This window comes from Panthera pardus, unplaced genomic scaffold (assembly GCF_024362965.1).
Source record: "Panthera pardus isolate Hobbes unplaced genomic scaffold, ASM2436296v1 HiC_scaffold_8, whole genome shotgun sequence".
NCBI classification, from domain to species: Eukaryota; Metazoa; Chordata; class Mammalia; order Carnivora; family Felidae; genus Panthera; species Panthera pardus.
This window is the reverse complement of record NW_026527013.1, coordinates 25,707,580-25,733,602: the sequence shown is the minus strand read 5'-3', so window position 1 is coordinate 25,733,602 and position 26,023 is coordinate 25,707,580. Positions and strand designations below refer to the sequence as shown.

Below are 26,023 nucleotides of genomic sequence, written 5' to 3'. Positions count from 1 at the left end.
TTGGAGACCTTTTCATTAGAATATATAATTCTGTATTATTCTAACTTCTGATAGTATTACATAGTATGGCTATAACAGTGTATTCAGCCATCCCTCTATCACTCAACCATATTTGAGTGTCATGGTGTGCCAACTCCGGGGAATACAATGATACATAAAAACGGACTAGGGTCCTGCCTTCTCAGTGCTTTCAGACAAGGGTGGAGGAAAGGGAGGAAGTTTGTCAATAATATTAAGTGTGAAATCGTAACAATGAAGAGAGGCTATGATTCTTTGAGCCTGAGTAATTCATCTAGTGAGATCAATAAAATATTTTCCAAGGGAGTTAAACAGATCTGAAGGGCTGGTGATGGGGACTTAACTAAGGTACAGAGGTGTAGGTAGGAGGAGCTACTAATCCTAAACTGCATAACGGTGTAGAGGAAATAATGGTGATGTGGCGAAGATTATGGGGAACGTGCTTTTAAAAAATTTTTATAAGATATATACCTTATTTTGTAATCAGGAAAACATTAATTTTATAAATATTAATTTTTTTAATGTTTATTTTTGAGAGACAGAACGAAAGGTGGGGAGGGGCAGAGAGAGAGGGAGACACAGAATCTGAAGCAGGCTCCAGGCTCTGAGCCATCAGCACAGCTCCAACCCACAGACCGGGAGAGAGATCATGACCCAAGACAAGTCGGAAGTAAGTAGAGGCTTAACCGACTGAGCCACCTAGGTGCCCCAAGATCAGAAATATTTTTCAAAGTGAGAAGGCTTTCCACTTTCTCAAAATAAGAAATAAGCTTTCCAGGGTTCAGAGAGAGAAAAGGTACACGAAAAACAATCCTTCCTCGTTGGCTTCTCTTTAAAAAGCTGCACTAGTCGATGAAAATGTCTCACAGCTATCTCATCTTGACATAAGATTAGGGGATGTTCATTACGACCTGGAGCGGAGAGGTCAATGCGTCTAGGCCACAGCCTCTATCTCTGCAGGACAGCTTTTAACCACTTATCTCCTGGGAAAGCAGGGCCCGTCTTCACTTCTCCACTAGGGGAAGTGCCTAGTGCTGCGCATGAAACGTGTACTTTCGCGGACGGGGGAGTCCGCAGCGCGCATTCAGTTTAAGAGTAGGTCGCTCAAAGGCAGGAAGAAAAGGTTCACTTCCTAACCCACAATGCACAGAGCGCCTTTCCGGAAGTAAGGACAACAGCCTCCTGAAAGTATTTATCCGGGCGGAAGCGTCTCGCCTAGACTCTGATTGGAAGTGACCAGCCAGGGCATTGTGGGACTTTGTCCGTCTCCCAGTACGCATGTGCTAACTGGCGTCGCCCCGATGGTCCACGTCCGGGAGGAGACAACTGCCAGAGAATCGCGTCCCCGAAGTTGGCCAATCCCTTTCGTGCGCAGGCGCAGTGGTTCAGGCAGCACCGGAAGCGCAGGGGGTTGGGGCGGCGGTGACGCGATTCTGTCCGCGTTGGAGGGGCCGGGCCGCCGCTGGAGTAGCCGCGGCTACCGTGTGACGTGGCATAGCAAAAGCCTAAAACGCCAGAGCCGGAGCTGCCGCGCCAGTCGTCGAGCAGGTCCTCGCCCCGTTAATTCTTGCTCTGGAGCTTCGTCCGACACGCCGGCCAGCGAGCCGTGTCTGTCGCCTTCTTTCTCCTTCAGCCCGTCTTCCTTCGCTCAGTTTGTCGGGAGAGTGAAAAGAGAAGGCCCGGGGACGCCCCAAAACCCCTTCTGCTCCTGCCCATCGCAAGTGCCACTACTGCCATGGGCCTCACCATCTCCTCCCTTTTCTCCCGCCTCTTCGGCAAGAAGCAGATGCGCATTTTGATGGGTGAGTGAGGGGCCGAGAACCGAGGGCAGGCCCCAGTAGGGATCGGGTAAGGCCGGGTCTGGGTGCTAGGGGCCGCCTTGGGGCCTGTTTGCCCCTCCGCCCGCGGTGGTGGGGGAGGGGCGGCGGGCTCGGGGTCAGGGGAACAATGGGGCGAAAGGTGGGCGGTCGCCCCAGATCTGTGTAAAAGGACTGGACAGGGCCGCGGGGCAAGGTTTCTTCCTTGTGGCTGTGGTTTTCTCTACTTGATCTTACTGAAAGCTACACAAGATCGGGCGCAGATGTGGGGAAAGCGAACTCCCATCTCGCTAAGCCCGGAAGACACTGGCGAGGCCCATTCTGAGAGTGCGGTCTGGCTCGTCTCTTCTCCGGTGTGGGCAGCGGTCCGAAGTGAGGCAGAACAACTCTAGCCTTCCTCCTCCCCCTTTCTGCACCGTGTACACACTCTGCACACTCCAGTGGTATGTGAGCGAGCCGTCGCCAGGAGCCCGGAGCCGGCCGGGCCAGGAAGTGACCAGGCCCAGAGCGGTGGTCAGGGAGCACCCAAGGTTTCAGAAGAGTCCGGAGTCCTCAGCGCTCACTTCGCCAAACTTCGCGCTGGATTCCATTTCGTATTTATTTCTTTTCCTTATTAATGTCTCCTTTTGGCCATTCTCAAAAACTAAATATATTTGGTTTATGCTCTTTGGTTTTCAATTGATTTTTATCTAGCTAAGGTTTAATGAAAAAAAAACTTTTAAAGCTATTTTTTTTTTTTAAGCCGGTAACAAATTTCCAGTAACTGAACATCCCGACACTCAACTTTAGGGTAGCCTTGTTAAATAACAGTTACAAAGCGGGTTTTTGTTTTTTTTTAATTGTTTGGGAAATAGGCTTTTAAAACACTGCTTTTCGGTGCCAGCTTTTCTGTTTTTAGTTATTCCAGCTGAGGGAGAAGAGGCTTGCATGTCACTTGGGTGATAGGAGCAACCCCTCCCCCATATTGCTGTGAGTAGTCTCTACATCACAGCTAAGCTGTGTGGGCCTGAGTAATGCCACAAGGAGCCCTCTAACTTTAAACGTTGAAACTTGTCGGTTCGTTAGATTTTCCACAGTGGGGAGGAAGTTTTATTTTCTAGTTCTCCTACCACTGAAAGTTTTCCAAAGCAAGATTCAGTAATTGGAGGTGTATGAAGGTTAAGGACATACACATTTAGTTATTTTTTCACTTAACTGTTATTCCAGCTTCTTCACAGTTCGTGGAACAATTGTTAATAATTCATTCAGAAAGATGTCCAAATGTTTTCTCTTTAAAAGTTTCTTAGATTTCATTTTTAGAGACAATTTTTTAAAGGAGGACAAGCATATTAAGTTTTTAAGGTGGCTGAAAATTGACAGTCTGAAAAGGATCTGAAGTCATTGGGAGGACTTTGGACTGTGATAAATGAATTTCCAGGCTGTTCCTTAAAGAAATTAGTACCTAGTTGTGTTCCTGGAAATGTACTAAGTCGGTCCTTTTACTTAAGATACATTCTAAACCAATTGCTGTTTCACATTCTAAGTTTTCTGTGATGGCTAAAAGTTTCAGAGGGAGAAGAAAGGTAGAATTATGCTCTAAGAACTTTCCTAAATTTACTATATTAGAGGAGCATTTCTCCCCCTACCCCTAAAAAATAATGACTGAAAGGAAATGAAAAAGTATTTAACTTTGCAAGGGATCGAAGTCACGATTTGGAATGAACTCATTTTATGTTAAATGTTTTATTGCTCAGGTTTCCTATACTTGTTTTGCAGTTTAGTTTTGGGATAATCAGATTTCCTTGATTAAAAACACTTCAGTCACAAGGTCAACTTTTATAGTAACTCAGCAGATGAAGCATAACCTTAGCAGGATATGTGTGTGGGTAGGGAAAGAGGTGATTTGGAAGTTTGATAAATGATTTTTTTTTTTTTTTTGGTCTAGCTTTATGAGTGTCTGCATAAATAATCACTCTTAAGGTGAATGGGGCAGGCCCCATTCAAGTTTAAGAATTAGGAGTTAATTGGGTTTTTTTGTTGTTTGTTTTCATATTAATGTTCGCTGGCAGGTATGTGGGCTTTGTTTTCCTTTATAAGGTTCACATGAAATTCATACCTTCTTGAGTAAGTGACTTTCAGACTTTATCATTTTAAAGTGTTATTGAAAGATGGTAGTAGTTAGCTCATGAGTCTGGTTTGCCAAATTACTGTTAAGTTTAAAATTTTATTCCTACACGTGTTCTCCCAGAAAGTTCAAGTAATTTTAAAAGATGTTTGAAGTTACAGCTTGTAGTTAAGTAATTAAAAACCAATACAGTGTTTCAAATGTAATGTGTAGATTGGCAGAAATTGTATAGTTTTTGTTTGTTTGTTTGGGGAAATCACTCATGTGAATTATATTATTGAGCTTAAATTCAAAGATGACCAATTTCCATCTTAGATTTCTCATGTAGCCCTGCATTATCTTATTTTTAGACTGATCTCCAGTGTCTTGATCTGTGGTAAGATGTACTTTTGTAGATGACTCCCCCAAGTTTTGTTTACATTGGAAAACACTAATGTAGGTTCTATAGAGGAATTATTAATCTTGCACTCTTTGAGCTTGAAAGTTTCTTGCTATTGAAAAGCTGGAAAAAATGTTGCTTTCTAAAAGATTGCTAATTACGGTATAATTTTGTATTGCCTTATATGTGACTGTGACTGTTTTTTTGGGGGTGGCACGGGAGGTTCCTCTATTTGCCAATTTGAAAAATGTTACTAATATTTTAAATGAGGCTTCAAGCTGAGGAGTGGCATTTCATGCTTTTTCCCTAGCATATTTTGTAAATACACTTCTTGTGTGATTTTTAATTTTTTTTGTCCTCATTCTAGAAATAACATGTCCTGGGGCACCTGGGTTGCTTATTTGGTTGAGCATCCGACTTTGGCTCAGGTCATATCTCACAGCTCATGAGTTTGAGCCCCGCGTCGGGCTCTGCTGGCAGCTCAGATCCTGCTTCGGATTCTGTGTCTCCCTTTCTCTCTGCCCCTCCACTGCTCACACTCTGTCTCTCTGTCTCTCTCTCTCAAAAATAAACGTTAAAAAATAAATAAATAAAAACAGCATGTCCTTTTTGTTAAATTTTAAAAATATGAGAAAAGAATAAAGTGATAACTATAATTCCACCATTTCACTGTTGTTAACATTTATTATATTTACTTTCAGGTTTTTGAGAGGATATTTGTGTTCTCTCTTTTTGACTTAGCATATTAGCATTTTCTCAGGTCATTGGTTGAACACATAATTATCAGGCTTAAAAAAGCCCTTTTGATTAGTTATGTGATTTAAGGAAACAGAAAAGGCAAAAGTCTTTAGTTTGATGCCACTAGAAGTTGATACAACAATTTTTAGATGCACCTTCTGGCATTATTGCAAATGGCTTTCAACTGATAATTTGCTGCTAATTAACACATTGATCAAAGTGCACATACTTCTGATGTATTGGGTAGAAGTAAAACTTAAGCTTATTATAATTTTTCTTTTCACCTGGCAGCCTCGCTTTCAGGTTTGATGGTCAAACTTCTGAGGAATTAGATAAAATACCTTTTAAGATACAGTGTGTCCATCAGAGAAAACTAAAGGCAGGGTAGCAATATACAAATATCTTTTGAGAGCTTTGGCCTATACTTCGGGGGTTTTTTTGTTTTTCTTTTAATTAAAAAGTTGAGATGCAATTCATGTAACATAAAATTTATCCCTTTAAAGTATACAATTCAGAGGTTTTACTGTATTCACAAACTTGTGTCACCACCACCAGTTTTAATTCTAGAACATTTTAATCAGCCTAGAAAGACACTCTACACCCGTTAGCAGTTACTGTTCCCCTTCTTCCCCAGTTCTTTCTGCAACCAGTCATGTACTTTTAGTTTCTATGGATTTGTGTGTCCATGATAGTTAACATAATGTTACCATACAATATATGTCCTTTAGTATCTAGCTTCTTTCACTTAGCATAATGTTTTCAAAGCTCATAGCATGTTTCAGTACTTCATTCCTTTTTATGGCTGAAGAGTAATTCCATAATATGAACATACCACATTTTGTTTATCCATTCATCATTTGATGGAAGTTTGATCGTTTCCACGTTTTGGCTCTTATGAGTAATGCTGCTGTGAACGTTTGAAAACAAGTTTTTGTATGGGCATATGATTTTAATTGTCTTGGGTTCTGTGTTAACTATATTTAACATTTTGAGGAGCTGACAAAACTTTTCCAAATCAGCTACACCATTTACATTCCCATCAGCTTTGAATGAGAGATCTAATTTCTCTATAAGACTTGTGGTATTGCATACCTGTTCTACTCCTGTGATTCTGGGGACATTTCTGAACCTTAGATGCTGTGTGTGAAAAATGGAGGATAGTTGTGAGATTTATATTATAAAAATGTGTGGAATCCACCCAATGTTGTGCTCAAAACACAGTAAGCACTCAATTTAAATTATTTTTAAATAATTGTGAAGTTGATTTCAAGCTTTCGTGTAGAAAATTTTCAAGATAAAAGAAAACATGAAGAAGAAATAATCCTATGTGAAATTTTACCCATCTGAAAATACACTTTTTTCATCTAAGTCTCTTTTTTGCATTTTTTTTCCTTAAGTAAAGATCACTGGGATCTAGCTTCTTTAACTTAGAATATTTTTTGCTGCTACATTTTAGTAGACATACTTTTTAACGATTGGTAAAGATTTTGGGGGTAGTTTTGCTGCTGTTAATACTTTGGTCAAAGTGCAGGTTCAGTTAAGGAGAACAAGTAATTCCAGTATATCTTTCAATACAGTGACTTGTTTATGGGGGTGGAAGGGAGGGAGGACATTACTGGAATGTACAGATTAGAGTCTTATCTTGGCTAGTTGAGAATTGGTTATAGTTTCATTTTGTGGAGAAATCTCATTGCCAAATATTGCCACATTAAGGAAATACCTAAGAAATGACTAAAGTAGTGCAAAATTGTTAGATCAACACATTTTTGAGTAAAGAACTATACAGTGAGTTTTAAGTGATGGAGCACATTAATTTATGCATCTTTAATCTCGCAGTAGAAATTTCTTTTTAAAAACTTCTGCTTTGCATTTATTACAACACTATTATTTTGGGTGCAACTCAAAAGAAACTCTGGTGATTTAAAAATCTTATATGTGGCTGTGAGCCATTTAATTGTTGTCTACAGTTTTTAAAGTTTTACTTATTTTGAGAGAGAGCATGGTGCAAGTTGGGGAAGGGCGGCGGGGCGGGGGGGGGGGAGAGAAAGAGAGAGGAAGGAAGGAAGGAAGGAAGGGAAGAAGGAAGGAAAGAATCCCAAGCAGTCTCCCTACTGTCAGGACAAAGCATGATTTGGGGCTCAATCCCATGAACCTTGATATTATGACCTGAGCTGAAACCAAGAGCTGGCCACTTAACTGCCTGAGCCACTCAGGCACCCCACAATTTTTATTTTAAAAATAACTTGCTGAGGGGCGCCTGGGTGGCTTGGTCGGTTGAGCGTCCGACTTCGGCTCAGGTCATGATCTCACCATCCATGAGTTCGAGACCCCGTGTCGGGCTCTGTGCTGACAGCTTGGAGCCTGGAGCCTGTTTTGGATTCTGTGTCTCCCTCTCTCTGCCCCTCCCCTGTTCATGCTCTGTCTCTCTCTGTCTCAAAAAAAAATAAAATAAAATAAAATAAAAAAATAAAAAAAAATAAAAATAACTTGCTGAAAAAGCCTTATGGTTGCATTATTTTGTAAATACTCCTTCCCTTATTTTTTTTATTAAAAATAGTCATAAAAAATATATTCAAGGCTCTTAAAGCAGTCATCTTCCTGATAGATTCATTAGGAAATGTAACCAGCCCAACATATTAATAAAGGAAATCTGCTATTTGGGATTTTTTTTTAAATGAAAGTAACGCATGTTTATTGTGTAAAATTCTAACTGTAGAAATAGAAGAATATTAGTTATGTACATGAGTGGGTGTAATGCTTTCATTTAAAAAAATTGGGTTACCTCTGCTTTTCTAGAACTTAAGATAGTTATGTAATCATAATTTGTCTTGGGTTTCTTCCATTCCTTGTTAGTATTTTTGTATTTAAATTGTTTCAGTGATGGTGTGAGGTTCAGTTTGACTCAGTTTGATTGGCATGTGCCATAGTTCTCAAACCTAACTCATGTTCGTTTGTTCTTTCTTTTAAATAAATGTATTTTTAAATATTATTATTATTATTATTTTACGTTGGGCATGAAGCCCAACTTGGGACTTGAACTCATAACCCTGAGATCAAGACCTGAGCTGAGATCAAGAGTCTGATGCTTAACCAACTGAGCCACTCAGGTGCCCCTCGTGTTTTTTCTAATCAATATCTCAGTTTCACTTCTTCTGACTTGGGTTTAATCATATTTTGACTCAGTTACTTAAGGGTGAATTTTGCTTTATTTTAAAATTTGATTAAGGGGTGTCTGGGTGGCTCAGTCGGTTAAGTGTCCGACTTAAGGCTCAGGTCATGATCTAACAGCTCGTGAGTTTGATGCGAGCCCCGCCATCAAGCTCAGAGCCTGGACCCTGCTTTGGATTCTGTGTCTCCCTCTCTCTCTACCCCTCCCCCACTTGTGCTGTGTGTGCATGTGTGTGTGTGTGTCTCTCTCTGTTAAAAATAAACATTTAAAAACTTTTTTTTTTTTTTATCAAAATCACCTGAGAAGGACTCTTCCAAGAGACCGCTTTTTTGAACAAGGAACCCATCATTTTATTCTACTCTTCATTTTCTGTATTTTTACTGAAGCTGTCAAATTTGAGGCAGTTTCTTTTGTTTCTTTGTGTATATTTTAGAATTAGGTTTCCTGATTTTTTTTGATACTGTCCCATACTCAAAAAACAAAACCCCTCCTGGTGCCAGTGGTTTTTCTTATGCCTGTGAGTGAGGGCTTGGCTGCTCACTCTGACTAGTAAGTGTCATAGTATTTTGGAAAGAATAAACCTGAATATCTGAGTATGAAGAAGTAGGGAACACCGTTTGATTAGAGGACACAAGATATGAAGATATAAATTGCTTGAGTGTCCAGAGAGATCTTAAAGCTACCTTTGTAGTGTATAGAGCAGAAACGGTTGTTACGGGGCACCTGGGTGGCTCAGTTGGTTGAGCGTCGACTTTGGCTCACGTTATGATCTTGCTCTGCTCGTGCTCTGTCTCTCTGTCTCTCAAAAGTGAATAAACGTTAAAAAAATTTTTTTTTTAAAAAAGAAACGGTTGTTACATGGGTACAGGAGGTCTGAAATTGCCTGTGGCCTTTAGGTCTGTTTTAGGTAAGTGGGGTGATTTCTCTGTTTTTTCAACTTAATAGCATTTGTTAATGTGCCAAGTCATGCTTTGATTTAAATATTTAGAAAGCATCCTTGCTTAAATCAATACTCAGTTGAACTCATTTCAAAATCTGGGATAGTGTAAATCTAGGTGGGCAAATGTGATGTCCTTGGAACAGTGATAAATTCGATGAGGCTATTAGATATTGGCCTTTCATTTGGAAGGGTTTAGCAAACAATGTAGAATATGCAGGTTTTGAGAGATTCATACTTAGAATGAACATTTAATTTGCTCATTACTATCAGTGTAATAAAGAAATATACCATCTTGTTCCAGTATGGATTTTTTTTCTTCAGAAATAAGCGCATTCTTCCCTACTTGTATCTGCCTCAAAGGAGTCATTTAAAGAATTTAGACATTAGTTACATTGGAGGTGAATATAATAGGGCTATTTGGTTACCCAAATTAACCAATCTTGTGTTCTCATTTCTGTGCATTTGATGTAGGAATGGATATAAATAGGGGTAAAATTGGCCCCATCTTCCTTTAGATACTAGGGCATGGTTATATATTTTTTAAAGATAATTTTTATTCACTTTTTAATTTTTTTATTTTTTAATATTTTTTTAATGTTTTTTAATGTTTATTCATTTTTTTAAGAGACAGAGAGCATGAGTGGGGGAGGGGCAGAGAGAGAGAGAGAGAGGGAGACACAGAATCCAAAGCAGGCTCCAGGCTCTTCAGCTGTCAGCACAGAGCCTGACGTGGGGCTTGAACCCACGAACAGTGAGATCGTGACCTGAGCTGAGGTTGGATGCTTAACTGATTGAACTGCTCACGCACCCCCATTTTTTGAATTTTTTAATTAAAAAAAAGGTTTTTTTAGGGTAAGCATGCAAATGAGGGAACAGGGCAGAGGGAGAGAGAGAGTCCAAGTAGGACTCAATCCCCACCACCCTGGTATCATGATCTGAGCCGATAATCAAGAGTCGGATGTTTAACAGACTAAGCCACCCAGGCGCTCCTTTATTCACTTGTTTTTGTGTGTTTTCCGATTCAGTTTGTGACTTGTGTTTTTAAAAATGAGAGTAGTTCGTAGAATTAATAAGAACTTGAATTGGAAAAGATCTTAGATTAAATGATTCAGTCTCTCCTTGTTTTATACCTAATTTCTCTGGTCTCCGTTTTCTAGAGTGACTTGTTTAAAGGCAGTTAACTAGTTTGTGGCAAAGCAAATCTAGAGACTAGAGCCTGAGTCAGCCTGATACTCTTTTCTTTTCACTACTACATGTTGTCTCTCTAGGTCTAGAAAGAAAAACGGAAAGGCTTTATGTAGCAAATGTTGCTCTTGGGGATCAGAAATGAAGTAATTTCATTTCTAACTCATTTGTGCCTTGTCCAGTTGACTTTTGCTTTCAAACTATGAATTTATTGTAGAATTAATTCTTAGTATGTGCTTTTAGTCTAGATTTAAAATCTATAATGTCTTTTTCTAGTTGGATTGGATGCTGCTGGCAAGACGACCATTCTGTATAAACTGAAGTTAGGGGAGATAGTCACCACCATTCCTACCATTGGTAAGAAAGTTTACAGATGAGTTTAATTTATATCATAGTAGTATGTTATAAAGTGAAATAGAATATGGTTTAATTTTGAAACAGTTTTTTAAGGTTTATTTTTTAGAGCAGCTTTATGTTTGCAGAAAAATTGAGAGGAGGGTACAGAGATTTCCCATATACTCCCTACCCTCATGTATATATAGTTTCTCCCTTTATCAACATCACTCATTTGAGTGGTACATTTGTTATAATTGATGAACCTCATTGACACATTATAATCATCTAAAGTCCATGGTCTACCTTACGGTTAACTTTTGGTTTTGTGCATTCTGTGGGTTTGGATAAATGTCCTGTGGCATATATCTATCATTATAACTGGCTTAGATTCTTTTTAAGTTTGTTAATTATCTAGTAGGACTTTAAAAAAGCAATTCTGAGGCAATTCACAATAAAGGGGTCTGTTTTCTTTATGACATTTTGCACCACTGTCTTTTTTTTCTTTGTAGGTTTTAATGTGGAAACAGTAGAATATAAGAACATTTGTTTCACGGTATGGGATGTTGGTGGTCAAGATAAAATTAGGCCTCTCTGGAGGCATTACTTCCAAAATACCCAGGTAAGGAATGCTGTACAGTTTGTATAACTTTTCTTTATATGTTTCATGCTTTAAAGTTTCTGTTACTGTCTACTATTTGACTGGGTGTTGGTGTTTACTCTGTGAGTTGGCATTCTTATTGCTTACGTCTTCTTCAGTGAACTCTCTCACTTATGCCTTTGAAGGCTAAGTTACCCAATGTGGAAGATTTACATAGCCATCATAACAATATTTTGGAAGATTAGTTGTTGGGGGGGATGATTTTCAAGATTAAATTAGATGTCTCATCAGTAGTTGGTTTTGTTCTTAGTCTAGAAAGTAAGGTCTGTATAACTTTATCATTATAATTTTTAATGAATAAAGGGTAATTAATATTCCTTAATTTAGCCCCATTAAGTGTTTATTAAAATACAGTAGGAAAAAAAATTAATGTAGATCTACCTTGTTGGTTTATATGTTTATATTTTCACGTAGTATATATAATGGTGGCATGGGAGAGACGTTAGTAATCCTGTAGAGTAGGAGTTCTCAAATTTGGCTCCACATTAGAATTCACCTGGGGAGCTTTAAAAAAAATCCCAAAGTGCTGATCGTTAACTTGACTTGAAATTTCTGTAGATACAAACTGTGTATCAGTAATGCTTCTCAGACTTTGATGTGCATATGAATCACCTGGGTATTTACAGATCAGTTTAGTAGGGCCTGGCTAAGGCCTGATACTCTTTTTTTTTTTTTTTTTTTTTAATATTTATTTATTTTGAGAGAGCACGAGGAGGGAAAGGGCAGAAAGAGGGCGAGAGAATGAATCCCAAGCAGGCTCCATGCTGCCAACACAGAGCCTGATGCAAGGCTTGAACCCATGAATCGTGAGATCATGACCTGAGCTGAAACCAAGAGTCAGACGCTTAACTGAGCCACCCAGGTGCCCCAAGGCCTGAGATTCTGCATTTCTAGCAGGTTCTCCAGTGGTAGTACTGATGCTGTTGGTTTAGGACCTTACTTTGAAGAGCAAGGCTCTGTTACAATAAGTTTTTTCAGCAGCAGCACTGTTGACATTTTGGGCTGAGTAACTATTGTTGGCTCTCTGCATCGTAGGATGTTTAGCAGCATCCCTGTCCTCTACCCACTAGGTGCCAGTAGCAAACCCCACCCCACCCAGTTGCAGTAACCAAAAATATCTTCACATATTGCAAAATATCCTCTGGGGACAAAATTGCTCCCTCATGAAAACCACTACTCTAGGCTAACTCTTATATAGGAGCAAGCTGAAGCTTGGAATAACTTACCTAAGACCGGAGAGGTGGTTCTTGTTCTACATGTCTCTTTAAACTTGTTCCAACTCACTTGTGTTTTCTTTAAAATTTTTTTTTATTTTTTACATTTATTTATTTTTGAGAGACAGAGTGAGGCAGAGTGCGAGTGGAGGAGGGGCAGAGAGAGAGAAGGAGACAGAATCCGAAGCAGGCTTCAGGCTCTGAGAAAGTGTTCAGCACAGAGCCCAATGTGGGGCTCGAACCCACGAACTGTGAGATCATGACCTGAGCCAAAGTCAGACACTTAACCGACTGAGCCAGCTAGGCACCCCACTCACTTGTGTTTTCTACCACAGGAGAAGTTTCTCATCAGTTTTTGTTTATTACCGGAGTTGATAACATTTTGTAAGTAATGTGTGATGTTACCAACACTTCATATGTGTAAGATTTGCGCAGGTCATTCTTGGTCTCCAACTCATAAAACATTGTATGCAAGTGAGGTATATTGCCACCAGGTGGCAGTGAATACCCTACATGAGTGGCTGGAACTACCAGGTTTAAGTAGTATGTCATGTCCAGTAAATAACATGCTTTTTTATTTAAAAATAAGAATGTTTCTGTTCATTAGCTGTGATTAGAAAAGTTATTTTGAGGGGCACCTGGGTGGCTCAGTTGGTTGGGCTTCTGACTGGCTCAGGTCATGATCTCGCGGTTTGTGGGTTCGAGCCCTGTGTCAGGCTCTGCACTGCTTTGGATTCTCTGTCTTCCTTTCCCTCTCCCCCTTCCCTGCTTGCTCTCTCTCTCTCTCTCTCTCTCTCTCTCTTTCTCTCAAAAATAAATAAACATTTTTTTTTTTAAAAAGCTATTTAATAAGAGTCACATGCTTAAAAAAACTTTATTATGGAAATTGTCAAATGTATGCAAAAGTAGAGAGAATGGCATATAAACTTCCACATCTCTGTTATCCAACTTCAATTATTAGGATATAGCCAGTATTGTTTAATTGATATTCCTCTCTTATGTAATTCACCTTTTAGATTATTGTAAAGCAAGTCATAGTCCTTTCATTTAGGAAAGATGTTTTTGAAGTAAAATTAGGGATGAAGTAAAGCTTTGCTAATTCGTAATTTGTTATTCTTGACCAAGAGTAACCCTAATGTTATTCTAGATTTGTTTACAATGCTTTGTAACTTACTTTTGAGCTCTTAATTGAGATTAGACCCATTCCTGGCCTCTTTAGATCACTTTATAATCAAAAGTCCCAAGTACTTTTTCCTTGAGAACCCATTCCTGTAGGAGAAAGTTTTATGTGTTACCTGATGTAATCTCAGCTAAGCTCTTAACACCAGCTTTTCTAGCATTCCTGGTTAGTTCTTTTAGCTATAAAATGTAAAAGAAACTAATAGCATTTAACCATGCTTGTAACTTTTTTAACAAGCCAGGACACAGTGTTTGTTGTAGTAAATTGCTCTTCCCTCATTAGACAATTCCAATTATTTTGCTATTCTAAATAAGTAAATACTTGCCCTTTTAGGTAGTTTTTTCTTACTGTAGCGGAACTTATCTTTAGAATCCTAGCTTTTCTACATTCTTGATTCTGGGTTGTCCCAGGAAGTGAATAACTTTGAATTTATTGCTGAAATACTTCTCTTTCCCAGTAGTGTTACTTTGGGACTGATAGCATTATTTTACATTTTATTTTATTTTTAATTAGCAATTTCTTATTAGCACACTTGTGTGTAGGACGCGGGGGGTGGGGAAGGCAGAGGGAGACAGAGAAAGAGAGAGAGAGAGAGAGGGAGAGGGAGAGAGAGAGGGAGAGGGAGAGAGAGAGAGAGAGAGAGAGAATCTCAAGCAGGTTCCACACCCAGTGCCTGAGGTCATAACCTGATCTGAAATCAAGAGTTGGACTCCTAACCAGCTGAGCCACCCAGGTGCCCCTACATTTTAAAAGAGAATAAAAATGGGTTGTTAGTAATCCAGATAAAATTAGATCCCTTTTGGAGGCATTGCCTCTTCCAAAGGGTAGATTCTAAAAAGGAATGGCTTTTGGGGCGCCTGGGTGGCTCAGTCGGTTAAGCGTCTGACTTCAGCTCAGGTCATGATCTCGCAATTTGTGAGTTTGAGCCCTACGTCAGGCTCTGTGCTGACAGCTCAGAGCCTGGAGCCTGCTTTGGATTCTGTGTCTCCCCCTCTCTCTGCCCCCTTCCCTGCTCATGCTCTGTGTCTCTCTGTCTCTCAATAATAAATAAATGTTAAAAAAGAAATTATAAAAAAGGAATGGCTTTTGGAATAGAAGAGGAAGGAGACAACTTTTCCTAAATGCCTGTGATAAGTCAAATACGATGCTAGATTCTTTTTGTGCCTCTATGATTACATTTAACTGGCTTATAAAGTTGATGGCCTTGTTTTATAAAAGAGGAGACATGTTCAAGGATTAGATAATTCATATAATAAGTAGTCTTGAGATTTGAATTTGGTTATCTTTCCATTATGCCATACTGGCTCTCATAGCACCAGAAGTATTTTCAATGGTTAGGATGTTTAAAATGATGGTTTCCAGCAGAGATAAAGGAAATGGGTTTGAAATTTGCTAGACCAAAGGAAATTGTTATTTAATGACCATAGCCTAAAATAAATATTTGGTAAACCTGGCAAGCTTAGTACTGTGGTGGTCCTGAGGGGTAAATAGAAAATAATGTAGCCCTTTGCCTTAAGTGGATTTTGTGGTCTCAGTGGATTTAATCAAGTTACTGACATAAATAAGCACAAGACAGTTTGTGCTAAAGTGACAAATGACCAGAAATACTTCAATGGTTAGGGTTGTAGGGAGAATAATTTTTAAAGTAATCACTTTAGTATTAATAGGAATAGATTTTAACAAAGCTATCAAGGTAATCTGCCCTCTCTTTCTTACTCCAGTTGAAAATTTTCTACTTTTCCATTTGAAAGTTTTTAGAGAAGTCTTAACTGTTCCCTTAATTCCATTTCTTTTCTAGCATGGAATTTTAATATTTGTGAATATCAATAAGAATGGTTACTATTTTTCTTTTTGTTAAGAATTTTGTGGCTCAGTGGGTTGAGTGTCCAACTTTGGCTCAGGTTATGGTTTCGCAGTTTGTGGGTTCGAGCCTGCATCAGGCTCTATGCTGTCAGCTGTCCCCCCCGCACCTTCTCTGTCCATTGTACATTGCTCGCATGTACACTCACTCTCTCTCAAAAATAAATAAAAATTTTAAAAAATAAAAAAAGAATTTCATATCTGAAGGCACCTGGCTGACTCAGTCTGTGGGACTCTTGATCTCAGGGTTGTGAGTTCAAGCCCCACATTGAGCTTAACTTAAAAAAAAAAAAAAAAAGTCTTCTTATTTTGATAGGTCAACAACATTATGGAGCAGAACTGATTTTTCCTGTGAAGCCTATAAAAACTGTAGGGGCGCCTGAGTGGCTCAGTTGGTTAAGCATTGGATTTCGGCTCAGGTTGTGATCTCACAGTTTGTGAGTTCAGGCCTCATGTCTGTGCTGACAGCTCAGAGCCTAGAACCTGCTTGGGATTTTGTGTCTCCCTCTCTCTCTGCTCTCCCTTGCTCGTGTTCTCTTTCTCGGTCTCTCAAAAATAGACGTTAAAAAAAAAAAAAAACTGTAGGGTGCGTCTTCCCCCTCTTTTTTTTTAAAGCACTTTGTGCTTGCCTTTGACTGAATAAGCTAATTCAGTTAGTAAATTCATGGATCTTTATAGTCTTTGGTTTATTCTTTTATCTTTTGTTCCCATCTATGCTTTCCTGTGTGAGGTAAGAGGGATAAAATTTATTCTTAGTGTAGTTGAAAAAAGTGATCAACTGGTTAAGAGTAAGATTTTTATTTTATATTTTTTTGAATGTTTATTTTTGAGAGCGAACACAAGCAGGGAGGGGCGGAGAGGAAGGGGAGACACAGAATCCAAAGTAGGCTGCAGGCTCCGAGCTGTCAGTGCAGAGCCAAATTGCAGGGCTCAAACCCATGAACCATGAGATGACCTGAGCTGAAGTTAGACGCTTAACCAGTTGAGCCACCCAGGGCCCCAAGATTTTTTTTTTTAAATAACATAAGTTAAAATCACAAATAGTGCTCAAATCATTTTTAGTACTTAGGGCCCTGTTCCTTTTTTTTTTTCTATTAATAAGGAGACATTGTCTTCCTTAACGTTTAACTCAGTATGGTTTTTCTGCTTGTACTTATGTTTTATATTTAGTGTCTCCTTTAAAGTTAACTGTTAATAATTTATTTACACAATTTTTCCCCAGGGTCTTATTTTTGTGGTAGATAGTAATGATCGTGAAAGAATTCAGGAAGGAGCTGAAGAGCTGCAGAAAATGGTAAGGATATTTTTTAAATCTTTTGTTTGCAAGATGTTTTTCAGGGTGACAGCGGTATTGTTAGTGGTTGGTACCATACTGTGATTAGATTACAGAAATGAATTTTTCTAGAAAGAACCATGCACATAAAAGTCTCCGGCAGAGCTTTTTAAAAAACACACAGAAGAGTAGCTACTTCATTAAGTTGAGAAGAAGGCTCAGCTTTTTAGAGTGCTCCATGGGTGATATAGGTCTCTGGTTGAGGATGTTTCCATTAGTCCAGTCCTTTATTTCATAGATAAAAAATCTATGGTTTTGAAACTTTTGTGATGTAAGAATCTTGGTTCAAATCCCTTATTCGCAAGGTCATTGGGTTCGGTTTTCTCTGTGCTGTTCCTGTATAACCAATACTTTGAAATGTTTTGTAATAGTAGCCATGATAAAGAATTCTACCTGAAGGTAGTAGTATTTCAGTTGATGATGGTATTTTGGCTTTGCCATGTATCCGATTGTTTTCATACACAGTTGACCTTTGAGCAGCATGGGGATTAAGGGGATTAAGGGTGCCAGCTCAAGCCCCACCCACCCATATGTACAGTTGAAAATCCACATATTACTTTTGAATCCTCAAAAACTGCTGCTTTTCCGGGCTACAGTTTAGTGGTGGGAATATTGGCTCCTGAGGCCGCATCTTCCCATCCCAGGTGGTAGCTCTTCCTGCCAGTCACAATGGAGAAGCAGCCTGAAGAGCAAGCGGCCGCCAAGCCCTTGGACTCCAGAGCAGGAGGCGGGGAAGGCGGGCAGCACAGGCCACCGGCGCCCAGGTGGTGCAGCCCAGGGACCAAGGACCCGCTCGACCCTTCTGCTCAGGCTGAGAGCACAGACAAAAAAACTCTTGGAATATAACTTAGTGGTTCATGTAAATGAAAAAAATAAAAACAAAACTCCAGTAGAACAAATCATGCAAGATAAGCAAATTGAAGCTAAAATTAAAGACCTGGAAAATTGCTTTTGAAGTGAAAAAGCTTGTGTTAGGATGCAACTTTCGACTGCACTTAAAAAAAATCTGGAGAAAATTAACCCCAAGTGTGCTCATGGATCACATGAAACATGTACTAAAGCTAAATTAATAATGAAATCACACCAGGAATCTGGGATTTGGAGGAAAAACTGCTTGATGTTGGGAAGAAGAGATTACAATTAAAACAAGCTTCAGAAAGTAAGCTTTTGGAAATACAGACTGAAAAGAGTAAACAGAAAGATGATTTGGGACAATATGGGAAATTCAGACAAGATAAAGCCAATACAACAAAACCTACAAATTAGAGATACACATTTATTCAACATGTGTTCCAAAACCTCATTTAGGGAGTAAAGCAGTTGGGCAGAGGATTTTACCTTTAAAGAGCCTGTTCTACAGCTTGAGAAGAATCACACCATGATCTAATAAGAATTCCATTGTGTCATTTTTTGTTTCAGTCTTTGATAGGTCATTTAAATAGCAAATTTGGAGTAAACATTTTTTAGTGTTTTTGGAACTCTTCTAATACCTGCAGTTTTTTGTAGCTTCACGCTATAACATGAAATCTGTTGTTTTAAATATATTTAAAGTGACTGGCATACTCTAAAAGAATCTGAAAATCTTAGGGTTGGAAGGGTCCCAAAAGACCTGTAATCCAGCTTTCTGCTGAACGTGGACCTTTTTTCTACAATATTCCTGGCAATCCCAACTGTCAGTTGGAATGTTTCTGTGCATTTGTCCGTCAACTAAAATATTAGAAAAATTAGAAAAGGATATTCATATCTCAATTCTTTTTCAACCATCAATTGTATTTTATTGAAATAAATCTCATTTTAGATTTATCTCACACAAAAAAACTTAAGTAGTAATATAGTAATAGCCTACTGTTGACCGATAACAGTTAACACATATTTCAAATATTGTATGTATCATATACTAGATTTTTACAACAAAGTAAGCTAGATAAAATTGCTAAGGAAATTATAAGAGAAAATGTGTTTACAGTAATGTACTGCAAAAAATCCATGTATAAATTGACCTACATAGTTCAAACCCAAGTTGTTCAAGGGTCAGCTGTATTTATATTGTGAAAATGTATTGAGGAATCTTGCTAGAGGCACCTTGTCATGGTTTCATGGTGTAGCCATAAAATATTTACTGAAATGAAATCTTAATTCTCGTTCATTACTTCTAAGACTGTGGTGCAGTTTGTAAAGCCATTGTGCCAATAGATGTGTAACTAAGTCACTGGTAGTTTGTCTGATGAGTTAAATATCACCCCTTCTACTCTTTTTGTAAACAGCTTTATCAAGATACAATTCACATACCATAAACTTCACTCATTTAAAATGTGTAAGTTACTGGTTTTTAGTATACAGAATTATGCACACATTACCACAGTCTAATTTTTTAGAACATTTTCATTGACCCAGAAAGAAATTCTCTAGAACTATTCCCCATTCCTTCCCCTACTCGACCCCATACCCCCAGCCCTTACAACCACTAATTTACTTTATATGTGTATATGCCTATTCTAGACATTCATATAAATAGAATCATACAATATGTGGTCTTTTTTAACTTTTTGTTACTTTTCACTTAACATAAGTTTTCAGGGCTGGTCCATGTTGTGTCATGTGTCAGTACTCATGCCTGCCAGCTTCTATATACTTTTACTTATTTACTCTTATATTATTTCCTATTGTAACATACTCTTGTGTTCTTGTATTTTTCATGATACTGCTAATACCATAATCATTGTTTTGTTGTCCTACTGGTGTATGGTCCAGCCGGCTGGAAAGGAATACAAGTCCAAAAAGAATCCTCTCAATAACTTTACTACTGAGTACCATAAGATTCTGCCGTAAATACATATTCCCATTTGTGTTTCTGGTCCTTGCCAATCCTGACTCTTAATGGATGATCATGAAAGCTGAAATAAATGATTTACTTTAATGGAGTGCAGGATGATTGGCTTGAAAAATAGTTTTGCTTTACTTGAAAGGCATATGATTATTTGCTGGGGATTTAAAAATTGAAGGGTATGAGGTTTAAGTTGTTAAGCGTGTATGAACTTCATGTAGTGAAATTATGTTGATGTTTAATAACGTATTTAATGTTGAATAAGTGATATATATAGGAAGACAGTGTTTTCCCTCCTTTGTGACAATAATTGAGTTCCAGTTTGTTAGTTGTTATACTCTCAGCTTTTATTTCCAGCTTCAGGAAGATGAGTTGCAAGATGCAGTGTTGCTGCTTTTTGCAAACAAACAGGATTTGCCAAATGCTATGGCCATCAGTGAAATGACAGATAAATTAGGTCTTCAGTCTCTTCGTAACAGAACAGTAAGTATTTGGAGATTTGTATTAACCTCCTATTAGAATTAATAGTTTAATTGTTTAAGCACGTATTCAGTTTAAATACATATTAAGTAATTGTCCCTTTTGAATAGATAATGAGCACATCATTTAAAAAAATACAGTAATATACTCTTGTTTACAGACACGAGTCCTTTCAGGCTTTTGTAAGTGTGTGTTCAATTTTAAACTTCTTTAATATCTTCTCCATTTTTTAACATTTAATATTTATCCTTTAAGGATCCAAATGTTTAGATACCTTTATTTTGATTTTTATTAACTTTACCCTCAAACCATTTAGTATTGATAAATACTTTATGAGAAAATTGTACTTGATGAGAATTATATAAAGATTATTGATATTGTTAATTTTAATTTAAAATCTTTTAAATAGCTTTGCAGCAAGTATTTTGTAATTTGGTTTTCTTATTAAAACTGCAGTATTTAGCAGCCATATTTTAGATAATACTATTTTTTACTGTTTGCCTGTTAACATCAAAAGCTTGTGAACTATAATTATGACATTAAACAAGTTTTGAATTTAAAATTGTAAGAGGGGTGCCTGGGTGGCTCAGTCGGTTGAGTGTCTGACTTTGGCTCAGATCATGATCTCGTGGTTCATTGGTTCAAGCCCTGCGTTGGGTTCTGTGCTGACTGCTCAGAGCCGGAGCCTGCTTTGGATTCTATGTCTCCCTCTCTTTCTCGCCCAGCCCCCACACCTTCGTGCTCTGTCTCTCTCTCAAAAATAAATAAACTTTAAAAAAAATTATAAGACATGTTATACTTGTTCTCCAGTAGCTTGTTCAGGTCAGTGATTTAAATACTGGGAAATACTTGTCAACAAGGTAAATACTGTGCTGTGGCAATAACTGTATAGTATGTTTGAGATGTCCCAGGATGATTTAAACAAGATAAACTGTAAATGCTACCAGTTTTCAGTGCTGTGAAGATAATAATTTATGCCTTTTCCCAGCCTTCTAGGTTTCTGGGTGTTTGATATTCAAATAATACCAATGCTAATTGGTAGCATTGTATACTTGCATTGAACTTGCAATATTAAAGCGAAGTCTTTATTGTAAGGTAGAATAAAACTAGTCAGTAAAGTATTAAAAATAAACTATCCTTCAAGGTAATGAAATTGCTTTCTAGATCTTTTTCTTGCTCTTTGTTAGCTTTTCATGGTATTTCATGCAGTTACTGAGATATGATTCATTACCATTTTAAAAAGTGGAACTTTTTAGAATACATGAGACTACATACAGATAGTGAAGTTATCTGAAAAGCCTGCCTCTATCAGCAGCTCCTACTTTTTTCAAAATTTTGCCTTCTGTACTTTGAACTTAGTTTTATGGGAAACGAGGGTTATAAGGACCTGGTGGGTACTTAGTTACTAATCTTCCTATGAATGTTCTTTTCGGATTAAGGACTAGATCATTGATTAAATCTAATAATGAATCAGTAGGAGTAGATTTAAATGTGACAAGAGTTTGTGAGAAGCATGTATTAGAACACTCCTAATCAATATAGTTAGTGAGACCATTATAAAATTAAACATTTGTAAGATGCAAACTTTAATGTATTTATGCCATTATTCCTATAGTTTTATATATTAATTTTTTCATTTACTTTTTTCCTATACATTTATGGTAACTGCTGACTAAGTAATACCTTGGGCATTTGGGAGGAAGTATTTAATTTTCTGATTAAGAAATTTTAAAGACTGTGGTTATATATAGTATTCTGTTAATCACGTATTTTTTGTTCTTTCTTTACAGTGGTATGTTCAAGCCACTTGTGCTACACAAGGAACTGGTCTGTATGAGGGACTTGACTGGCTGTCAAATGAGCTTTCAAAACGTTAAATGAAACTGGATATCTAACCAAGGACACATTTGATAGAATTGGTCTAGGCTTGTTACAACAAAATTAGTTTGCATCTTGGTTATTAAACAGTATCTGGGACTGGTTTGGGCAGAATATTACAGCGTTTAAACTTATTTTGTTGCCAATTATTGTTTGCCAAGTATAATATTGCTATTTAGCAATATGCTTGGTTTTAAAGAAATTCTCCTTAACTTGGGAAAAAAAGTGTCCTCTTTTAATTTTATTTCTCTTAAGCCTAAATGCCTGGACATAGCTATTGTGACACCTTTAAATAAATCCGTTTTGAATGTTTTTTGAGCCCACAAGAAATAACGTTTTAAAGTTATCCCCTTGCTACTTTACTGATACCTTTATCATTCCTGGGACAGTCTGCTGATTTAAAAAAATGTAGCATTCCATTTGTATTTATTTTTCTCCCTTGCCAAAAAGATTTTCTAATCCTGCTTGTACCAGCCAGGGAAATGCTCCAAAACACTATTCAGATCTCTTGCACTGAGGACCTTCTATTTTCTCCCCATTATTGAATCCTGGCTTTTCATCAGCCAAGCTTACCTTAGTGTGGTTTGGATTTGATAGCTAATTAGTTCTGTGCTGGTTGCAAAGAGTTCATATTGAGATGATTTTTTTAATACCCAGCAGATTGTCTTCCTTTATATCGTATCTTTTTTATGTTGCATGTTGCTTTTTGGTATCAGCCTGACTCTTTGCCCAGTATATGATAGTTCTGCTGATGTTTTATTGTTTATTGGTGAACATATCTTCATTAAGAGTTTTTGGAAAACTCATCAAACTCAGTAAGTTTTCTTCATAACCCATTTGGAATTCTTCCTAATAAAATGATAAAAATATGTTACTGTGCGTGTTCTTCTTGAGTCTTGAAGATGTTTGAAATGGATTTTCTTATTTAGCGAAGTTAATTTGCATATATTACATTTTGTGAACAGTAATCCAGGTCTCCGTGAATTTACTAATTGTTTACAGTGGAAATAAAATACAGGTTGCTATCATGTGTATAACAGTGTGATGGGGAGCAACTTCAAATTTTAGTTTCTTTTAATAAAATAGAGTTTGACATTGTACATTTCTAAACTCAGATAAGGAGGCAAAAGCTGTAATAAAATGAACTGCCCCAAAAGCATGTATGCATGTGTTTTGTTTCACAACCGATGTTAGCTTTTAAAAAATGCAAGTGCTGTTTGCATGGCAGACTACAGACTGTTAGTGATGCTGCTCTCCAGTGTAGAAGAGTTCACAAGCACTTTCCTTTTTGGCTTCACCTCTTTCAGAACTTCTACAGAGAGCTGCATGTGACTAATTCTTTGTTAATAAGGCAATAAAGGTATATATACTTCATTAACTACATCTATTAAGTTATTAAGGACTCAACTTGGTAACCTTATGACTTAGTTTTTGTCTAAAATGTTTTATGTATTTTATAAACCTTAAAAAAAGTTCTTAGTGGCTTGTATAGATTCAGATAAATTTGTAGATTGAAATTTTATTTTCAAACCAAATATATGCTAGTAAAACATATTTTTGAATAATAAAATGTTGGATCAAGTGAAAGGAAATTAGAATTAAGTACTTGATGATTGACATACAGGTTACCGGGGTAAAGTGTTTAACATGGATCACTTGATACAAGTGTAACTTCATTAGCTCACTGGGTGAATTCTCTCTTCTCTCTGAATAAGAAAGGTATTATTTCTTATTGGATAAAACTAAGATATGGTGTAGTATGTGTAGTTCCTGGGGTTCAACTAGGAGATACTAAACTTTGAATGGGTTCACCGTTATGATCATAGTTAAATCACCACTGTATTAATTTTTAAAGCAAGTCCAGGATGCTTTCACGGACTCTGAAAAAGGAGTAAAGAGAATCCATATAATCTTATTTGTGATGTAAAGGAACTCTTACTATCGTTGTAAATGGCTGCATTAAGAAAGTAAAATTGCCTAATTTTCACTAAATGGGCTAGATTTGCAAGATTGCCTTTTTTTTTTTTTTTTTAAGAAAACATTAACTTGGTAACTTGGCATGTTTTTTACCCTAAGAAGTTACTGCTTTTTCTTCAGTCCCAGTGGTGGTAGTTTTTTAAGTCACATTGAAAAGTTCCTCCCCACCACCACCATAGAGGTTAAGTCAATTCTTTGGGAAAAAGTATAAGTTAAGAAATAACCCCCATAATGCCTTTCCCTGTGTTTAACATTCTTTGCAAATGATGGTAACTTAAAAAGTCACTATCACTGTCCCAACTTACTGACATGCTCTGTACTCTTAGGAAATACTTGACACCATCAAGATTCAATGCTTACTGTTCACACTAATGTTAAACTTAGTGTTGGTCAATCAATAAGAGGTCTCTGTGACCTCCCCTATTGTACAGAACAGTTGATTATATCCCTAGAGTAAAAAATATTCTGTCAAGTAATTGTTAAGTGTGTTGATAGGAAAACTGAAGAAGAATTGTGGTTCTCTTAAAGGCTGATAAGCAGCAGCTTTGGAGTTGAGGATGGAACCATTATCTGTTTTCTGTCCCTCTGACCAATAAGCTTTTGGTGAGGGTGGAGGGCAGAATATCACCCATTGTCCTTTGTCTAATTTATTGAGTTGCTTTCCTGTGATGTAACATCTTGGTATTTTGTTAACATGTTTCTGTTCACATGAATTTTCCCCCTTTACCTTATATATTCTCTATCGAAAATACAAGTGAATGTTTACTTCAGTTTTCCAGAGCATTCATGTCTCATTTACTGAGGCTTCCAATTCTTTAGCATATGTACAGAATTACCTCATATAGTAATAATAACCACTTTCAGATAATTTATTGGGGTCAGACTTTTTTTTAAGGATCCTATTTTTAAATCTTTATACCCAATGTGGGGCTTGAACTCTTGATCCCAAGATTGAGTCACATGCTCTACCACCTGAGCCAAGGAGTCAGCCCTGGGGTCAGACTTCATTTATTTTTTTAATGTTTATTTTTGGGAGAATGAGAGTGTGAGTGGGGGAGGGGCAGAGAGATGGAGACAGAATCCCAAGAGGCTCTGGGCTCTGAAACCAAGTGGTCAGATGCTCAACTGACTGAGCCACCCAGTCGCTCCTCTCTCGACGTTTTAAATACTCCAGTCTTCTTGCTTGCATGGTTTCTGAGAAGTCAGATGTAATTCTTACCTTTACTCCTTTATAGGTAAGGTGTTTTTTCCCCTTTGGTTTCTTTCTCTGTTTTCATCTTTGATTTTCTGTAGTTCGAAAATTATACACATAGATGGAGGATTTGGGGCATTTATCCTGCTTGGTGTTGGATATCCGAGTTTTCTGGATATGTATGTGGTTTGGTGTCTGCCATTAAGTTGAGGAAATTCTCAGTCCTTATTGTTTCAAATATTTCTGTTTCTCTTCTCTGTTACTCCCATTATGTTTATGTTACACCTTTTGTTGTCCAACAGTTCTTGGATGTTTTTCTGTTTTGGTTTTTGTCACCCTGCTCCAGGTCCCCCCCCCCCCCCCCCCCCGGCTTTTCAGTTTGGGAGGTTTCTTTTGCAATGTCCTCACACTCAGATTCTTTCCTTAGCCATGTCTAGTATATTAATTAGTCCATCAAAGGCATTGCATTCTTCATTTGTTATGTTTTTTTATTCTCTAGCATTTCTTACTGCTTTTATTAGAATTCATCTCTGCTAACATTGCTCATCTGCTCTTTTCTGTTGTCTTTATCCATGAGAGCCCTTAACATAGTATAGTTGTTTTAAATTCCCAGTCTGATAATTCTATCATCCCTGCCATATCGGAGTCTGGTTCTAATGCTTGCTCTCTCATCAAGCTGGTTTTTGCCATTTATGTATGTATGTATGTATGTGTTTATTTAAATATTTACCTATTTATTTA

At 37.5% G+C, this 26,023-nt stretch overlaps 1 protein-coding gene and 1 pseudogene across 1 annotated transcript; both read left to right on the top strand.

Annotated features, from left to right (window-relative positions):
• The first annotated feature begins 1,497 nt into the window (after positions 1 to 1,497).
• Positions 1,498 to 22,982, top strand: ARF4 (ADP ribosylation factor 4). Its single transcript, XM_019469979.2, has 6 exons — positions 1,498 to 1,820; positions 10,627 to 10,707; positions 11,196 to 11,305; positions 16,821 to 16,892; positions 20,113 to 20,238; positions 22,026 to 22,982. Exons 1-6 carry the CDS (start codon positions 1,754 to 1,756, stop codon positions 22,110 to 22,112), a joined length of 543 nt encoding a protein of 180 aa, XP_019325524.1. The 5' UTR covers positions 1,498 to 1,753; the 3' UTR covers positions 22,113 to 22,982.
• On the top strand, positions 16,899 to 18,680 carry LOC109279098 (centromere protein H-like; annotated as a pseudogene).
• Positions 22,983 to 26,023: the final 3,041 nt, after the last annotated feature.

Coding starts and splice junctions, on each gene's coding strand:
- ARF4 (XM_019469979.2), top strand. CDS start 1,754: ATGGGCCTCACCATCTCCTCCCTTTTCTCCCGCCTCTTCGGCAAGAAG. Junction 16,893..20,112: donor CTGAAGAGCTGCAGAAAATG/GTAAGGATATTT, acceptor TTTTATTTCCAG/CTTCAGGAAGATGAGTTGCA. Junction 20,239..22,025: donor AGTCTCTTCGTAACAGAACA/GTAAGTATTTGG, acceptor CTTTCTTTACAG/TGGTATGTTCAAGCCACTTG.